Raw genomic sequence first — 15901 nt, forward strand, 5'->3', positions numbered from 1 at the left:
GGGGGGGGGTGCATTTTATGCTTTTATAATTTGCATCTATTAGAAGGCAAAATAATAGGTGAATAAGAAAAGATTAACTGAGAGTTTTCTGCCAATATCTACTAATCAGATTTCAGAGATCATTGTTCTGCTGGGTAGATAAATGTATGTTCTGATTAAGGTGTAGTAAACTGAGAACATAAAGTCATAGTCATAGTCTGAAATATATTACAAATGTTGAGAGGTCCTATTTGTGATTTAAGGAGAAGAACGTGCTTTGTGTCTGATCGATGTGAAGAAAGTAAAGCAGTCCTTGGCTCAAGCACATCTGCCAGCTCAACCTGAGATATCACTCACAGTATTTGAGGCTGTTAAAGGATGCCATCTATTTGCTGCAGGAAAGGTGAGCTATGCATGGTGGCAGGAAAATTAGGGATTACTCATGTGTTTTCAATTGAAAAGGTAATATGATGTACGAGAATGAATTTAAAGCCATACCTTCATGAGACACAGCCAGATTATGCTAATGACTGTTCATGAGCAGTGTTCACGCCACTTGCATGTTGAATGGTGTGCCAGCCACACTGCACAAAAGTTTCATGTAGAAATTGCCGGACATTAAACATGGTTAAAGTAGACCTAACATTAGATTTACTATTCATATTAAGTCCATACATGCAAAGAAATCTGTAAGTGTAACTTAGCATTATGTATTGCCTAATACAGAAATCACAGTACTACCCCTACATGTGACTTCATCTGCTTTTTTTTTTTTCTCCTCAAAAAGGATGGTGCCATCTTTGTTCAGGCATCATCCTGGGTCACCATCTACTTTCTAGACTGAGGTGGTGACTCTACTATGTGAATCCTGGTGTCTATGTAATTCTTGGCTGTGTTCACCTTTTTCTTACACAGGTCAGCTCCTGCTACACCGTTTCACCATGGCTTGCTACAAAGTTAATATTGCAGTTTGATTACATCATTTTAGACTAAACCACTTGACAAGGACTGTTTTTAATCATAATAGACACTTTTTACTTTTGCTATCTGTTGTGACATGCCAGGAATATATTGAATGCAGTCAACTTGCTTTCATTTCTGCATTCAGCGTTATGCTTCAGTTCTTGCTGAATGAAACAAAGTTCAAAGTGATCATGTAAATTAGTCGTATACAAAAGCCCTGTATCTATCATGTTGTTTCTAATAGCAATGACTAATAGTTTATTGCACGGAACTCAGAGCTAACGGAAACTAAACAACAATGTAGGAGCAATATTCGTGTAAAATAGGTTATCACTGTGCCACATTTACATGTATGTTAAAATGACATTGCACATATTAGAGTTTTAATAGTGTATATTTTATTGTTTCTCTAGATTGAGAATGGTTTGTGCATTTGTGCAGCCATGGTAAATAAAGTTGTCATACTGAGGTATAATGAAAGCCTTAACAAGTTCTGCATAAGAAAGGTATGTATGCTTATTTTCTATTTCATGTAAATAAAAATAGATAATCCCCCTTAATCTTCTAGACCTTTACTGCCAGTTGTATAAATGTATTGCTGGCAGGCCTATTCATTCAAAAAATATCATTTGTTTCCATTGCAAACACACATCCAGAGCTACCTTTGCCTCCACTCCTGTTAAAATGTTACCCTGGCTTCACTGATATGTTTGGGAGGGAATGCCCCCCTATGTTAGACTATGTTAGAATTTCATTCCAACATTTATTGGAAGCAAAATCATTTTTTAGAGCTTACGATCTAGCCATCATTGAGTCAACTAATCTCATTTGCCATCCCTTAACATTTTTGCCCAGACCTGTGAATGTAATGTAAATAGAATACCAGGTATACTAAATGGGTTTCTTTTGTGCCTAGCACATGCGCATTTCAATATGTACGATTTTTCCAAAATGAAAATCACATTCACATTTTGTTCAGTAAGAAATTTTCCGTCCTGCTCCTTCAATTTTCCTTGTCACTACAGTTGAGGGAGAACGTCGATTAGACTCCACCAACCATTAGAGAAATTTGTTTGAAGATATTTGTTTTTGGAACATTCGCTCGATTTTCTGAGTGTGTGGCCAGCTTTAAAGTTAATGACTCAAACCATGTAACATCAGCATTACATTCTGTGAGGAGCTTCATCAATTTGTTGATAGTCTCTGCTGGGGATGTCCCGATGCCACTTTTTAAGGCCCAAGTACAAGTACTTCCCCTCATGTACTTGCAGATACCAATTACCGATACTTTTTCTTAAAGGGACAGGTGACTTTAAATGATCCATAGTACAACTACATTTTATGTACTATGGATCATGATTTAACCTATTCATGTTAGCAGCGGAGAATTGTAACTCTATTGCTGGGAGTGTAGTGGAGGTGTGTGCTGTATATATGTACTACATATACATTACACACGTCCAGTACACTATAGCAATAGATTTACGGCCAGCCCTATCCCAGCTTCCCTCACTCACAGTTTCACTCCGATCCCTGTTGCCTCACGTGGTGCCTCTCGTAGTCGGCGCTAGGACGCTCGGCGAGGTAAGTAAGAAAAAAAAAAATAGCGCAAGCTTCGGCACTAGGCATCGGGGGATTTTGACAAGTACAAGTACTTGTCAAAATGCCCTGTATACGGAGCTCCTCTCGCCGTACCAGAGCTGACTCGCCGTTGCAAGGTTTTTTCTTACTTACCTCGCCGAGCGTCGCGTCACTGCTGCTTCGGTGGGCGGCGCTCCAAGCGGGGTCATCTGGCAGTCTCCGGCCACCTAAATTAGGACCCCACCTGGAGCTCCGCCCACCGGAGCAGCAGTGATGGGACGCTCGGCGAGGTAAGTAAGAAAAAAAAAAATAGCGCAAGCTTCGGCACTAGGCATCGGGGGATTTTGACAAGTACAAGTACTTGTCAAAATGCCCTGTATCGGGACATCCCTAGTCTCTGCCTTTTACTGGCAGTCTCCCATAGTTGGCCAGTTTGGGTGCGTACGTTATCCTGGTCCTAAAGCATGCTGGTACATCTTCTCATTGTGAAGGCAGTACATATTTTATATTCAGTTGAGTAAAAAGGGTTTATGTGCATGTTGTGAAAATACCTGCTTTACTACAGTATAATATGCATCTCATTCGTCTTTGCTACACAGAACTATCTTAACAAATACCGCCATTATAAAGGTCTTAATTGACCTGAATACTAAATTACTTTCATTTAATCTTTATTCATGGAATCCTAATCATCCAGAGCAATCAAGATTTGGGTCAGATGGAAGTGAGCTTTTTCCCTGCTGTCTTCAGAGGAATTGTTAGAGGTCCTAAATACAGTTATAACCTCTAGAGACAAGCTGATCTAGATACATTGTTTATTCCACACACGCTGCTGTGCTCCGGGAGGATAATCACATCACATAACTGACTCTTTCCTACACTTTTGTGTGGGATTGCCCTGTAGCGTGTCCTTTCTGTTGAAAAGTCTATGAATTTGTCTATAATCATTTTTTCTTTTCCTTATGTATGCACAATGCATGTGTCATTATTAGGAATATTTCTATAGCCCCTTGTATTTGTGTTCCTTCTACACAATCTCACTATATGCTTTTATTGGAGTGCAGAAATCATGATCAATTCTGGGGAACATGGGTGGACCTGACCTCAGACATACTATAAGACACACAATCTAGTTGAAAAAAAAATCTGTGCTTACCGTATTCTTCAATCAGGCATAACATTATAACCATTGAGAGGTGAAGTGAATAACATTGATTGTCTCATTACAATGGCACCTGGAAGTTAGTGGGATATGTTAGGCAGCAAATCATCATTTTATCCCTGAAGTTGATGTGTTGGAAGCAGAAAAAATGGGCAGGCATAAGGATTTGAGCGACATTGACAAGGGTCAAATTGTAATGGCTAGACGACTCCGTCAGAGCCAAGTTTCACTGATGCACGTGGGGAGCGAAGGAGGCCCCACCTCACAACTTACAGGACATAAAGGATCTGCTACTGACGTCTTGGTGCCATATACCACAGCATACCTTCAGAGGTCTAATGGAGTCTATGCATCAACTGCTCAGGGCTGTTTTGGTGGCAAAGAGGTAGCTACACAATATTAGGCGGGCGTTTAAAATGTTATGGCTGATCGAGGTACACTGTATAACAGGAAACACAAGTATGAATGCTTTAATGAATGTGATTGTTACATTTTATATTGGGTCTACAATATACTTTCTCCCTGAACTCTTAACCTCTAAGATGTCCATTCATGTTTTATAGGAAATTGAAACATCTGAACCATGCAGCTGTATTTATTTTACCGGCTACAGCATCATCATTGGAACCAATAAATTCTATGAGATAGAAATGAAGCAATACACTCTTGAGGGTGAGTAACCAGACGGTTTTCTAGTAACCTAAAGACATATACAGTGACAGAACGAGTGGCATTCTGGTTACATTTACTATGCAGCTCTGCTCAAGATATCTGCTATCATACATAGAGACATACATTAAAAATGATTGTGAAAATATGTTTGCTCCAATTTGTGTTGGATGGTGTTTGAGGGTGTCGGACCCAGAGCTGCACATCTGTGTATTTTTCCATTGCATTGAAAGGCAGTAAATTAAATTAGTTGCATTAGACCAGAGCTGATCTAACAGCTTTTAGGAAACTTTAGATGACAGAAATATGTAGTTCATTGGCCTTTCCTTGTGTTGGGTGGTATCTCTGGCCAATATTGAGATTTAGGAGGCAGAAGGAGTAGAATCAGAATATTAACCAGTAAATTTGATTGATCTTTGTGTGCCAGGGCACCCAGGAATTTGGAGCACCCTGGACATTAGCTTAGATGCTGATGGAACATAAGACTGCTGTGACATCCGTGTCCGTACAGTCTTATGTTCCATCCTGCGATGTAGGAAAAAACTGAAACTGCCAGACCCCGTGTGTTTAAATCTGATGTAAACGGACATGTGCTCGTTTACATCAGATTACCCCCGTTTTGGTCTGTCGAAACGGAGCACTGTTCCGTCTGTTTTGCCGGAGCCGGGGGTGTTACCATGTGTAAATGGACGCTCGTCCGTTTACACATGGCTGCCCATTGGTCATCCGATCGGGTTCGTTTGAAAAACTAACAGGTGGACCCAATCGGGACCGCCCATGTGAAAAGGGCCTTAGCTTAGCAGCCGATCAAGCCACATCACATTGTTTTTTTCCCCTGACAGCTCCATGGCAGCACACAAATGGGATGGCCCCGCCTCCCTAACCAATCTGATAGGACCCTTAACTCATAAATTTGAGCACCCCGCAACCACCAGTGTTCTTCTTTTTTCCTCCTCCTACTACTGATGGAGGCGGGTTGTTGCTGTTGTTATTACTAGTAACAATTTAATTTACAAGTGACATTCCATTCATTTCTATGTGCACACCGCGATGCCGATGTACCGTGTCCCACTGTGGTGCGCTTAAATAAAGTACTGCATGCCATACCTTTTTAAAAAATATTTTAAATGCAACGCAGTGCTGTGTTTGGGCTGCGCTTGAAAAAATGGCCAGCACAGCCTAAATGCATATGGTGTGAATAGCCCCTGAAGCAGAGAACCTGGAGGTGCCTATTACATCGTGCCCCTAGCAAGTCTTCTGCATACCTGGTTTATGAGGCTAGTTCATTTAATATTAGCAGTCCTCCCAATTTAAAAATAAATGAGGCTGAATGTTTAATAGATTGTTTTCAGACCAAAGTATTAAACCCCGTCCTGACTAATGTGTGGTTTCACTTTGCTCAGAATGCTGCCCTATGCTGAGGGAACATTACCTTATGTTCCTGGGTTGATAGCTAGCAGCTGTACGGGAGCCTGCTGCTAGCTGTCAGAGTGTGCTGTGTCTGACAGCTCTGATCTCTATTAATGATATGGAACCAATCATCATTCATAACATAGTGATTGCATTCAAACTCAATGGTTTGTTTACAAAGAAATCTGTTACAGCTTGCATAGGAGAAAGGCTAATACTGCTGTAATGTGTATTATAATTGATAGGTATATGTGGGAAAACATAGAATAATGTTATAGTCATTTATTATATACAGTATATATTTTGTTAGTCAGGCACCAATATTATAATATGTAAGGGTTTGCAATAAACTCTATTGCAATGGGTCAAAAAGCAGAATAAGGTCAAGTCAATTTTACAGCAATACTGTAGAGTAAAAATATTGAAGCCAGGCACAGTAGTACATGTAATAAATGAACTGACCTTCATTCTGAAAACCTAGTTTTGTCAGAGATATTTAGCAATCTATGAACCTACAATTTCCCTCCCTAAAATGTCTGGGCAGGGATTATCATTTATCAGCTAATAAAGTGAGCTTTATAAAACTTAAAGGGGATTTGTCACTAAGGAAAACACCAGTCTCAGAAGCTTCTGATAGAAGCTGCCATTCTTTCACTCATAAGCTGCATTATAGTTCCGGTGCAGTGAAATTGAACCTATAAAACTTCAGAAAGAAGCCCTTGCCTTGGACCCAGTATGCAGACATTGGGTCGGTGGCAGTTTGAGACAAATGTTTTTGTTTGGAGCAGATTACTTTTAGCTTCTGTAACTGGCCACACATAAGTGCGAGGTTTGACCAGTAAAATATACCCCTATCTTTGTGTAATGAAGGGCTTATGTGATTGGACAAGCAATGAATGAATTGTATTGATAGACCCTTGCACAACATAGCTATTATTACATTTTGCTGATCTTTCATCAGATATAAGGAAACTGGTGCGTGGCCACTTTTACCCTGTTACCATGGATGATGGTCACAGATATCGATTGGACTACACTTGAACATAACACATATTTGTATTGCGCTTTAATTGTTTTACATTAAACCTACCACTGATAGAATTCCTAGATAAAAATGACCACTCTTTGGCTTCAGCTGTGTTTGCTTCTTCATCCAATAGTTTCCCCATTGCTATAATGCAGGTGAACAGCACAGGTCAGAGGGAAGAATACCTCCTCTGTTTCCATGGTAACACAAGCTGTTTATTTTAAGTGATATTTTCTTTTATACCTTTTTTAGTACTGGTATTTGCTGACAATTCACTTTATCTTTGTACTGCAGAGTTTGGTGTTTTCGTTGACTCTTATGGAAGGCGAAGCCGTACCGATGATCTGAAATGGAGTCGGTTGCCTCTTGCATTCGGTAAGTATATAAGATGCGTTTTTTTAGGTATGCATGGTTGATGCCTAACTATACTGTAACTTACATATTTTTACTTTTAGAACAAATCTGTGAGCAAACCTGGTAGCATATACTTACCTTTCCTTTGCATCTCTTGCGCTCCATCCAGCTGCATTCACAAAATAACACTTCATTCAACTTTGTGCAATTTGCTGTGCTGACCCATATTGTAGTTGCGCTGCATAAAAAAAGCATACATGCAGAATTTTCACATGGCGCACACCACCGCACGTGTAAAATGTGAACAGGACACATAGAAAGGCCCTTGGGTTTTCCAGGTGCTCTTGTGTTGAGCCTGTGTTGATCTATGCAGATCAATGGACATGGTGTGAACACGCCCTTAAAGCTACCTTTGTTCACAGGTGATGCATTCAGATTGATACCTTGTCTTCTACATTTATTTGTAAGCAACATTAAAACAGTCTAGTACCAGGTGCAGCTTTAGGTACCATCAACTAAAATGGTTGACAGAAAACAGCCCAGTGGGCCCCAAACCAGTAGCGGGATATGGCATACCATTATAAAGTATGGTTTCCTTAGAGATTTATTACAAATGAACTGGAGAAACCTGTACCACTTTCTCGATTTTAAGGGTTAAGATTTTTTTTTTCTTTATTTAGCTTACAGAGAACCATACTTATTTGTTACACACTTTAACTCCTTGGAAGTTATTGAGATTCAGGGGCGTGCTGCTCTAGGGTAAGTTGTTTTGTTAAAATTAAAAACAGCTCAATAAACATCAAATTTGGAAAGTGGTAAATGAAAGCCGTTTATCATTGCAGTGCTCCAGCCAGGGCGCATTTGGATATTCCCAATCCACGATATCTGGGGCCAGCAATCTCCTCTGGTGCCATCTACCTGGCATCTGTTTACCAAGACAAGCTGAGAGTAATCTGCTGCAAGGGCAACCTGGTAAAAGACAATGCAAATGATCTTCATCGTGCACCATCAACAACAAGGAGGTATGTATACCTTTATATTTTTTCAGAGAATATTACAGTAGTAATTAGGGATGCACCGATATAATTTTTTCCGGTGCTCGCTGATACCGAAGCCAGAAGTCCCATTAAGGAAGCCAAGTGACGCGTGATAACTCGCCACCCGGCTTCCTGATTAGCGGGGAAGCAGGCTCCATCCTCTTAGGTGACGAGAAAGCATGGAGCCAGCTTTCGGGCTAATAAGAAAGTTGGGGGCAGGTAATTACTCGCCGCCCGGCTTCCTGATTGGCTATGTTCCTGACCAATCAGGAAGCAGGGCGGTGAGTCATTACACGCCGCCCGGCTTCCTGGTTAGTCGGGAAGCCGGCTCCATGCTCTCCGGTCACAAAGTGACGAGGGAGCCGGCTTCCCGGCCAATCAGAAAGCCAGAAGGCGAGTCCATTACCCGCCCCTCTGGCTTCCTGATTGGCCGGGAAGCTGGCTCCATGCTCTCTCGTCACAGAGTGACGAGGGAGTCGGCTTCCCGGCCAATCAGAAAGCCAGAAGGCGAGTCCATTACCCGCCCCTCTGGCTTCCTGATTGGCCGGGAAGCTGGCTCCATGCTCTCTCGTCACAGAGTGACGAGGGAGTCGGCTTCCCGGCCAATCAGGAAGCCGGGAGGCGAGTCCATTACTCGCCCCTCTGGCTTCCTGATTAGCCGGGAAGCCGGCTCTATGCTCCCTGGTGATGAAGAAACATAGATCCACTCATGCACAGTAGCCATGAGATGTCTGGACTGGCGCATACGTGGTAGTTCATAAGATTTCTGGACTTGGAGCCTCTGATTTGCAGTGCACTTGCATGTTGGTCCGTGAGCTTTCTGGACGTGAAGCCACAATACAGTTGTGCAAACGCCGAGCCCTTCACGTCCCCTGAAGTCTGGTAAAAAAAACGGGTCCGGAGAAGTGATAGGACACTGGAGAGAAGATGAATTTGCAGCACAGGCTGCATTTTTCATTTTTAAAACACATGGGCAATTTAGTTCTGCTTTAAAACCACTTTAGTACTGGCAGGATCAACCCCCTTCATTCTGTGTCATTTTTTTGAGACATATGAGGCTTTCTTTTGGTGGTATTTAACAACTATTTATTGTTTTTGTTTTTTTTGCCCTTTATAATATAAAGGGAAAAAACAGTTCCCTTACCCCCTGTTATAAAACATATCAAATAACAATGTCAGGACCTTACGAAACCCTTGAAATGTCTCATTTTTGGAAAGTAGACACCCCGAGGTGTTATTTTTTTTTTGCTGCAATTTTTTGGAAATGAAGACACACACAAGAGGGAGGAGGAGGTGTGTGCACAGAGGCAGGCACAAGAGAAGAAGAAAAATGTGTGTGCGTCTTATGGAGCGAATCCCTATCGCCCGACGCCCGGGACATGCAGTTTTGGGCGCCGGGCGAGTAGTTTTTTTTGTACATTTAGCCCTGCTAAAGCAGAGCTGAATGTACAGTGGGAGCCACTGCTCGTTTAATAAAAGTGATCTAACCAGATCACGTGTATGAAAACCGAGCGGCGGCAGCGATCGAGCCTGGGGGCCCACCCCGCCGTGGTTTTTTGGGTCCCCCGCTTCTCTGGGGACCCGTAACCACGGCATAGGAGCTCACCATAGAGCCCCTGGAGCAGACGAAGAACGTCCGTTCTTTGTCTGCTCTGTGTGATCACTGAGACCGTGGCACAGTAATCGCAGCACCACCTGTCTCAGCTGTCACTAATTGCAGCTCCTCCCTGCGTCCTTTGGTCCGGTGCGCCTTATGGAGCGCAAAATACGGTAGTTAGTATGAGATGTACTTCATAAAAATATGTCTGAAGTTGATTTTCCAAATACTACATTTGATTTATTATGAGCACTCATAATGCATAACTAGTATCTTATTTGTTCATTTAAAATCCATGCTCCAGTACACTGAAGAGCCAAGATTATAATGAGTAAAATAGGAAATCACTGATCTGTGGGTATCTCATTGCAAAAGGCATTATTGTGATATGTTGAAAGAGCAGTTCATGTCTTTGCCCATATGATCTCGGAACATTACCTATGGCATTACCCAAATTGCTTTAGCTAAGATCACCAGTAGATCAGTGAGTCATTTCAATACTTGTTTTTAGGTTACATAATAAAACTCTTTCTTAGCCACCACTGCCACTTTCCTGCTATATTTTATGAATGAATTTCCACGATGAATGCCCATTGCTACATCATTATATTTTATTTCCATTCAAATAGATATGACTTTTTTAAAAGATTACAAGCAATAGGACCCATTTTAGAAGCCTTTTTTTTTCTTCATTGCAGTCCAAACAAGAGAGGTCCACCTTCGTATAATGACCACATAACAAAAAGAGTAGCATCTAGTCCTGTGCCAGGTGAGGTCCAAGGACTAGTGCGGGAGCCTAGTACACCACACCGTTTTCGAGAAGGAAGGACAGAAATGCGCAGGGACAAGTCTCCTGGGAGGCCTTTGGAAAGGGAGAAGTCTCCTGGACGACTTCTGAGCACCAGAAGAGAAAGGTCACCTGGACGAATGTTTGATGACAGTGGTAGAGGCCGAGTACCTACAGGGGGAGTGAGAACTCCACTTTCACAAGTCAATAAGGTAGGATACATCAACATCTATTTTCTGGTTATACACAGACATACGGTATAATAATAAAGAAGGTGAAGGTGATAGGACATGTGTTTTGCACCTGTCCTTACTTAAAGCTGATGCTTTAGTTTTTGGTAGATGCTAAAGTTAAACCACATGTTGTTTTCCTATGTATCTTGAGGCCGTATGTGGTACTATCTGATCCCTTAAGTTACCAGGTCTGAATACCTATTATTTTACTTTTTGCAACAGGTCTCTCTGCAGGTTTTTTTTAATATAAACGTTTGTTACTCTGCCATAGCATCATTACTAGAGGTGCACCGAAAGGAAAATTTCAAAACGGAAACGAAAAAAACATGTCAGACCGAAACCTAAAATTTTTTTTATTCTAACTTTTTCCAATTTTTTAAAAATATTTTTTTAATTTATTTTTTAGAAACTTTTACATTTTTTATATTTTATTTTTATTTATTTATTCATTTTTATTTTTTACATTACTTTTAGGGGCTTCGGGGAAATATTAGGGGTCTAAACAGACAGCTGATATTTCCCTTTTAAAATAGAAAAAGAGATTGAGAACACAGAGTCCTCAATCTCTTTTTCTGTGTCCCCTGTTCTCGATGAACAGAAATGCTCTATACTGAATGTTCCTGTTTATTGATTACATGAGGACAGAGTATGTTTACAATAACCACAAACATGAATGAACAGGAGGTGATGTAGATCACTTCCCATTCATTCATAATTGAGGCTATAGTAACCATACTATGTCCTCAATTATGTACAAACACTCAGCGATCCATGAGTGCTTTTACCCGCTCTCCATCTTGACAGCTGTCACAGCTCTCATTCCGCACCGCGCAGCCCAGCCTCCTGTGACGGCAATGAAAGCTGTCTCCGCCCACACCGCCGCTCTCCATCCTGGATTGGCTGTCACAGGAGGCATGTGACAGCAATGGCTGTCTCCGCCCACACACCGTTCTCCTGATCTGTGGCAGGAGGCTGAGCGGTGCGGGGAAGAGAGACGCCGGCTGCTCACAGCGCTCTCCTCCCACAGCGCTCGGCCGCCTGTGACAGTTTCTCTCCTCCCCGCTGGGGCACAGAGCAACGCCCAGCAGGGAGGAGAGACTAGGATGCACCACTGTATCGGCCAGAAAATGGCACTTTTGGCATTATGCCAAAAGTGTAATTTTCGGCCAATATGTTTCGGCGGCTGATATATCGGTGCATCCCTTATATATATATATATATATATATATATCTATATCTCACTAATAGCTACAGATAAATCTAAAAGTGTTGCTGTATCAATGTGTACTTATGGGAAACTGGCAATAGTTTCATACTGTTTGCTGATTTTTTCACAAGCTATTAATATATGGTTATTCATTGTAAATACGATCAAACCTCCCCACACCATCACCTTTATTTTATGTAGTATACTTTGTTATGTTAATACACATTATCTCTATTTCTACTTCAGGTTTGGGACCAGTCTTCAGTATAACTATAAAGGACCCTGTGTCTACAAACAACTGGAGGCAACTTGGAGGAATGTTTTAATGTCTGATTTATACAGGCAGATGCTTTTTATATCAAGATTGTAGCGGACCACCGTGACAACTTTTTTTGTGCTATGTTCCGATCACAAGCCAACCTTCAACTCTGTGTTTCATATTCCAGATTGCATCTTCTGTAATATTTTACACTGTTTCTCTTGATTTTCATATTATGAGGATTTTTTTTTTTTTTTACTCTGTTACAGTAATAGGTCAATAGCACCTCTAAAAGGGCATACAAACATTTACTAGGCTCTGGTTATAGTTACTAATTATTACTAGTATATGGAATATTTTAACAAATTCATGAGTTTTGCTTTTACATAATGCTACGTTTAATTTATATAGCTTTGCATTAACTCTAGCATCACTGGTAAAGGCACAGCTGTCCTGAGAGCTTTCACACTACCGAGCACACTACACTATACAGAAAGTGCAAAAAGTTATGTGACAGTTACTATATCCTCTCCTCTATGCTCTGCTAAGTTTCTTCTTACTGCTTCTGCTACCTCACTTGAAGTCAAGATTTTTGCTTTATAAACCATCATGTCTATGTGCCAGGGGTAATCTGTTTGAAAAGGTGCTAAATCTTTTATAGGTTCAATGAGTAAGAACTAATATTGGATCCTCATTTTTCAATTGAGAAAGTTTGTAGTCCCCCAATTCTGATAAACAAAAATGTGTATATGTGGTAAGCTGGACTATGTACATATAAATCTATATAAAAGTATATATTTCTGTTGCTCTATTATGCATAATGCATGAAGGATCTGTCACCCAGGAAGTCTCAGAACATTCCTGATCGTAAATGTCACATCTAATCTGTTTAATTGGGGTAATGCTAACTAACTATGCCCAATCCCAATCTACTAGAGATGTATGTTAAGTGTCCCTTCTAATGCTTCCTTAACTATACATGAGGATTGTATATACTTTATCAGAAAGTTTATATTCATAAAATTGAATATGTTTCTACTTTTTTAAGGTAAACTGTGCATTTTTGAATTTTGCCTTTTGTGAAACGTGTGGAAGGCACAAGCAGGCAGGCGCTCTGCTCCTCGATCATTGGTGTATGAGCTCAAGAGGTGCTTGTTCGGTGTGGAATGCTTGATTTATTATGCTTTGCTGCTCTTTGCTAATATTGTAGAAAACAAAATAAATGCACTTGAAACCTACTTAAACATATGAGCTGAAGTAAAATATACAAGTCTGTCAAAGGACTGCTACGTAGTACATTTAAGTAGACTCTGCACTATAATAGAAAGTTATGCAATATCAGATATCACTCTACTCATTTAACACCTTACATGCAGTCATATGGGAAATTTTGGAAATCCATGGTCAAGCTACATGATTTATGGATTTTTTTTACCTACATTATCCTGTAAGAGAAATGTGCAAAACACAATTGTGTATAACCAGAAGCAGTTTAAAAAAAATACTATCCATATTAGTAACAACCCTAAAAAGGGGGAGGGGGAGAAACAAAGACAAAACATAGGGGATCGGAGCAGCATTTCTACTTGATGCATGAGAACCATATTAGCCCACGTTCACACCTGACGCTCGACGAACGCTCTACAAAACGCTCAAACATCTAAATCCCATTGTATTCAATGGGTCTGGTTCACACCTTGGCGTATTTCAGCCAGTCCCTAACGCGCTACAAAACGGCCCACACCTGAAAAGGTACATGTACTACTTTGGGCCGTTTTTGTTGCGCGTTTCCATTGGGATACAGCCAAGTAGCCCTCGGAAACGCGCGTTTGTCGCGCGATTTTTTTACCGCGAATCGCGGTAAAAAAACGCGCGACAGATGCGCATATGCAATACGCCTAGGTGTGAACCAGGGCTTAACCAACACAGGTACATAAACCAGATATGTCTCCAGTAAGGAAGCAACAAAATTACATTTTTAGAAAAAAAACGAAATTTCAAAATTTGTCAGACCAAAACTGAAAATTACTTTTTTGAATTATTTTATTTTTATTTGTTTTTTTTTTAACTTTACTGTTAGTGGCTTTGGGGAAATGTCAGGGGTCTCGGCTTCCTTACAGGTCCCTTCTCCCCCACTGTCCCATTAGGCCTACTGACAGATCTCTCCTCCTCGCTGGCAGCTGGATCAGCTCTGTATCCCCCTCTGTTCCCCTCTGCCGGCACAGGCGGGGGAGAGCAGCACGGATTGGTGGGGACGCACCACATTTATGGCCGTTTTTGTACTATGGGCGTTTTGCCGAAATCTTTTGGTGGCTGAAATTTTGGTAGATCACTCAGACAATCAACACAGTAAATCTGTCGGTAGAACCAGTTAGAAAAGTCATATAAAATGCTGTAGAAATGAGCAATTGTTTCAGAAATATGGTCTCTTTTCAAAGGTAAGTTCCTCCACCTAAAACCAACATTTTACGGATTTGAAAGTAAGACGTTACAAACTTTACAGGGAAAGAAAGCTGGACTTCAGGCAAACTGCTAAATACACAGATAAAATGTATACAGTAAATGGGAATTGTTTTACCTGCTAATAGAATTTGTTTGCCTTGATCGAACATCACAAGACACTGGGAGTTAATTCTTCAATGGACTTGTCTCTTCACATCTTTTCCAAATATAAGGACAATATCTCTGTCCTTGATTGTTTACAGTTAAAGTTAAATTTTACTAGTCTGGGTTCCCTAAAAATGCCCAAACCTGCCAAAACCTTTCCTGTACATGCACTTTTACACCCGGTGTTGTACGGTGACTGAGATTACCACGAAAATCTGTTTACTCTCACTAAACTGTTGAAATTACCTAATTCCTTTAAAAAAAAAAAAGGGCTGTCCCTGTTGTTGATCCAGCCATCTCTCAGGTCTATGAATTACAGTGACACTAAACTTAGGAGTTAAATCTTAAAAATGCATTCAAGTACACCAATTATTAACAATACTGTACCTTATGTGTGTATCATTCGGCTGTAGATCCTCAAAATCATCTCTGAATTGGTGCTGACACTGTCCTTCCACTCCAAGCTCCTTCCCGTGATGGACTACAATCTCAATACAAATTAATAAACTAAAAGTGATATTGTAGTCCATCACGGGAGCAAGCCTGGGCTACTTTACAACACACACAGGGACCATGGGGAACAAAATAGTCACCGCTCCAGAAGGAAGGACAGTGTCAGCACCAATTCCGATATAATATGAGGATCTACAGCTGAGTGATACACAAATAATGTCCAGTTTTGTAAATAGTTAAGGCACTTGAATGTATTTTTAAGACTTCTGAGTTTAGTGTCACTTAAAGGGCTCAGTTTCCCAAATCTCTAAGACTGCTACCTGGTTCTCCGTTTACACTTTTGCCATGTTCTACTAGGTGAATGTACAGGCCTAGCTTCACCCCAAGGTTCTTCAGGCGACCCTCTTGTATGTTGGCCCTTTCTGTTATGGTTCCCTGTTAGGGTTGTTGTTTTCAGTGGCCTGTTGGCCGTTATTTGCTGTGTTGCCTGCCCCTTTGTTTGCTTTTAGACGGCTGTACTTACAGCTTTGATTTGCCATTGTTCAATCACCTGAAGTTAGCTGCATAACCCATTGG

The 15901-nt window shown here is 40.9% G+C and overlaps 1 protein-coding gene across 1 annotated transcript in view; it reads left to right on the forward strand.

Moving 5' to 3' along the window:
• The window catches only part of CIT (citron rho-interacting serine/threonine kinase), a 114821-nt gene extending 101245 nt beyond the window's left edge, over positions 1–13576 (forward strand). The window contains exons 40-48 of the mRNA XM_018572389.1: positions 243–382; positions 1356–1448; positions 4249–4357; positions 6864–6992; positions 7086–7166; positions 7826–7904; positions 7988–8167; positions 10478–10778; positions 12253–13576. Coding sequence (XP_018427891.1) covers positions 243–382; positions 1356–1448; positions 4249–4357; positions 6864–6992; positions 7086–7166; positions 7826–7904; positions 7988–8167; positions 10478–10778; positions 12253–12276 — 1136 coding nt within the window. The 3' untranslated portion in view covers positions 12277–13576. The remainder of the gene's footprint in view (positions 1–242; positions 383–1355; positions 1449–4248; positions 4358–6863; positions 6993–7085; positions 7167–7825; positions 7905–7987; positions 8168–10477; positions 10779–12252) is intronic.
• Positions 13577–15901: the final 2325 nt, after the last annotated feature.

Source organism: Nanorana parkeri, unplaced genomic scaffold (assembly GCF_000935625.1).
Source record: "Nanorana parkeri isolate BGI_ZX_2015 unplaced genomic scaffold, ASM93562v1 scaffold2016, whole genome shotgun sequence".
NCBI lineage: Eukaryota > Metazoa > Chordata > Amphibia > Anura > Dicroglossidae > Nanorana > Nanorana parkeri.